Source organism: Hibiscus syriacus, unplaced genomic scaffold (assembly GCF_006381635.1).
Source record: "Hibiscus syriacus cultivar Baekdansim isolate YM2019G1 unplaced genomic scaffold, ASM638163v2 tig00007043_pilon, whole genome shotgun sequence".
Lineage (NCBI taxonomy): Eukaryota > Viridiplantae > Streptophyta > Magnoliopsida > Malvales > Malvaceae > Hibiscus > Hibiscus syriacus.
In genome coordinates this window covers 580,953-584,326 of record NW_024062124.1, presented here as the reverse complement: position 1 = coordinate 584,326, position 3,374 = coordinate 580,953, and the positions used below count along the sequence as shown (strand labels likewise).

The 3,374-nt window shown below is 34.8% G+C and overlaps 1 protein-coding gene across 1 annotated transcript; it reads left to right on the top strand.

The window, feature by feature from the left end:
- The first annotated feature begins 890 nt into the window (after positions 1-890).
- LOC120201185 (NAC domain-containing protein 72-like) lies at positions 891-2,328 on the top strand. Its single transcript, XM_039201843.1, has 3 exons — positions 891-1,098; positions 1,203-1,501; positions 1,621-2,328. The coding sequence occupies exons 1-3, from the start codon at positions 891-893 to the stop codon at positions 2,326-2,328; spliced, it is 1,215 nt and encodes a 404-aa protein (XP_039057774.1).
- Positions 2,329-3,374: the final 1,046 nt, after the last annotated feature.

Here is a 3,374-nt window from a genome sequence, read left to right as displayed (position 1 = left end):
CCACTATTTAACAAATAATAAATTATTATATATATTTATAATTAAATTTTAAATAAAAGAATATTTTTTAATCTAAGCCAACTAAAATTAGGAAAAAATTAAAATATATATATATAAATTTTAAAAAACAATTACGTAAAGCCTATTCTTTAGATAAATCTATTCTTTAATATTATTCGTTTTAGTTTTCAATTAAAAAACAAAAACCTTTTTACTCGGTCACCTTTATTTTAAAACTAGGGTAAATTACAAATATCATCACTTGACTTTACTCTCTCTCCTATTTCGCTCACTAAACTTTAAAACTTTCAATTTCCTCATTTAACGTAATACATTGGATTTTTTTTGTCAATAAACTTTTCTCTACTTCCTATTTTGGTCACTCAGTTAACGACGTTAAAAACAATTCCGTTTAAAAAAAATAATTTTTTAACCAAAATAACGTCGTTTTGCATATATAAAACAACATATTTTAACGCCGTTAATCATTTAACTACCGAGTGACCAAAAAACTCAATGTATTAAGTTCAGTGGGGAAATTAAAAAGATTTAAAGTGTAGTGAGAGAAAAAGGAGAGAGAATAAAGTTCATTTACCAAATTGGTTATTTACCCCAAAAACTAAAAAGCATATGATAGGTCAAGGTTTTTTTCTTCTTTACTTTTTTATAATAATACTAGTCGCGTCAGTAACTGTAAAACCGAGTTAAGCAGTTAACCTCTGGTTTTATAGCCATTTTCTAATGAAATACTAATGCTTATTCATATGATAAAAAATGAAACTTAACGTAAACGGGAAAAAAACTATAAATGTATAAATACTGTTGCTAGGGCGTAAGGAAGAGTCTTATAAATATATTTCTTTTCTCATCGTTGGGCAGAATACTACAACATGAAGGAAGGTTACGTTCCTTTGATTTCCAAGTCCGCAGAAGAAGACGAAGCATACTTGAAGAGTTTGCCACCAGGTTTTCGTTTCAGTCCAGATGACGTTGTGCTCGTTGATTATTATCTGAGGAGAAAAGTTTATAATCAACCACTGGCACCCCATAGAATTAAAGATGTTCAACTTTACGCCTACGATCCGGATACTTTAACAGGTGCTTATTTTTTAAACCCTAGTGTTGATGATGATTATATTTTCGTAAAAATATATTCGCATATGTTCCTAATGATTATATTTTCTTGATTTGATATGTAACAGCGATCAGTGATAACGAATCGTTTAATGGGAAGGTATCCGAATGGTATTTTTTCACATCACGCGATCGGAGGCATCCGAATGGCGCAAGACCTCAACGAGTAGCCGGCAATGGATTTTGGAAGGCAACTATAGCCGATAAAGAGATTAGGGTTGGAAAGAATGTCGTTGGATTGAAGAAGACGTTGGTCTATTATTATAAAAGAAAATCAAGTCCTGATCAGAAGACCAATTGGATCATGCACGAGTATGTATTGAAGAATCCTCCTACAAGAACAAGAAACGGTGCCGATGACAAGCGGGTAATTATTAATATTTATCTTTTTTTTATTTCTTTCCGATTTTTTGTTTAAAAAAAATTTATGAATCAGCCACTTACTCTTTGAGTCTTATTAACTTGATTTGCTTTGTTTGTTTTCAGCTGGATGATTGGGTACTCTGTAGAGTGTACAAGAGGGAGAAGGGTGGAAGTTCAAATCCCAAAACTCCGGTGGTGGTTAGTGATGAAAACCAGCAAATTGTAGCAGATGATGGGAATGTGGTAACAACAACAACCCCAGTTGTTGATGACCTCCAATGGGTAAATCAGCAGCAATTTAATTGTGGTAGCGTTGGATCAACAGCAATGCCACCAATGTTAGAGATACCACCTGCAGCTCAGTTTGGATGGGGAAATCCTCAAGATTCATATACACATCAACAGCAGCAGTTTAATTGTGGTAACGTTGGATCAACAGCAGTGCCACCAATGTTAGAGATACCACCTGCAGCTCAGTTTGGATGGGGAAATCTTCAAGATTCATATACAAATCAGCAGCAGCAGTTTCAATTGGAAAATCCTCAAGATTTATATGCAGATCAGCAGCAGCAGTTTCAATGGGACAATCCGGGAGATTTATATAGAGATCAGCATCAGTTCCGGTCTCTTCACTTTGAGCCGCAAGTGTTACCCCCGAAGCAGCAGCAGCAGCTTTCCTATGCCTATCCAAGTAGCTTTGATTTCACAGCAGCAGCAGTCGTAGCTAAGAGTGGAGCTGAAGTGGTGGAAAATGGGATTCCATCTCCTGCTCCATGTCAAGAATTTGATGTTTCTGCCTTCAACATGGTGGGCCATAGAAAACAGGTTTAAACAAGTGATGAGCAAGTTCATCTACGTCCTTGGAGGTGGTGGTGTCTCTTTGATGAAATTGACCGATTGGTGAACAAGATCATGAGAGTGCAGTTCGTTCATGTACCAAGGGAAATCCATGTACTTAGTTATTTCGATTGTGTGTACTCTTTTCCTCTATTTAGGTTTAGGGAGGTTTTTAACGAGGCACACGATTCGAATTTAGGATATGATTACTCAATATGATCATATTTGCCAAAAACAAAAAGCTGTAGTTCCAATGGGAGAAACATGTTTGAATATAAATAAATTATTGCTAACCTAAAATATATTGTGCATATATATAGATCAACAAACTGGTTATAGTAATTTTGTATCAACAATGCCACCAAACTCATGGACTTCGGCGGATGATCAAAGGATATTATTTTAGTTGTTTGAATACAGGTTTCTTGCACTTTCATATTACCTTTCTGCACAATTATTCTCGTAAAATCCAACCTCCAAGCATGCAGCAAAAAGTTATGAATAGCCATAACTCGACCACCAGTATCAGGTAGTCATGCTTCTTTAAAAACCATGCACATGAAGAGCTATATGTGCCTCGTTAAAAATCTCTCTAACTTAATTGGAGGGAAAAAGTATGCATACAACTTTTTATATATATAAAAAAAAACCTTATACATCCAGGCTCACAGCCCCACCCAGAGTTCCTAAATCGGAACCAGACATGTCATAATGAAGCAAAACATCAACGCCATTCGAGGGATTTTTAACATAATGGACTCCGAAATACCCTCCAACATCTATCTTATTAGTCACAAAATTCGCAACTCAATTTCCGGATAGAGGAATATGTACAAAAAGGACCACCCACTCTTTCTGCGCAAAGACACGAATACGAACAAAATCGAAGACAATTATACTCAAATTTACTATAACCCGTAATATCTAAGACATGTCGAATGAACTAAGATTCAATGGGATAAAAGAATATTATCTGGTCTATTTTAACGGATTTAAACTCGAAATCTATTAATTCAAATTCAAACTAGTTTAACAAAAAA

What these genes read in the sequence shown, in the direction of transcription:
- LOC120201185 (XM_039201843.1), top strand. Translation starts at nt 891, where the DNA reads ATGAAGGAAGGTTACGTTCCTTTGATTTCCAAGTCCGCAGAAGAAGAC. An exon ending in CGATCCGGATACTTTAACAG is followed by an intron (nt 1,099 to 1,202) that starts GTGCTTATTTTT and finishes GATATGTAACAG; the next exon opens with CGATCAGTGATAACGAATCG. An exon ending in ACGGTGCCGATGACAAGCGG is followed by an intron (nt 1,502 to 1,620) that starts GTAATTATTAAT and finishes GTTTGTTTTCAG; the next exon opens with CTGGATGATTGGGTACTCTG.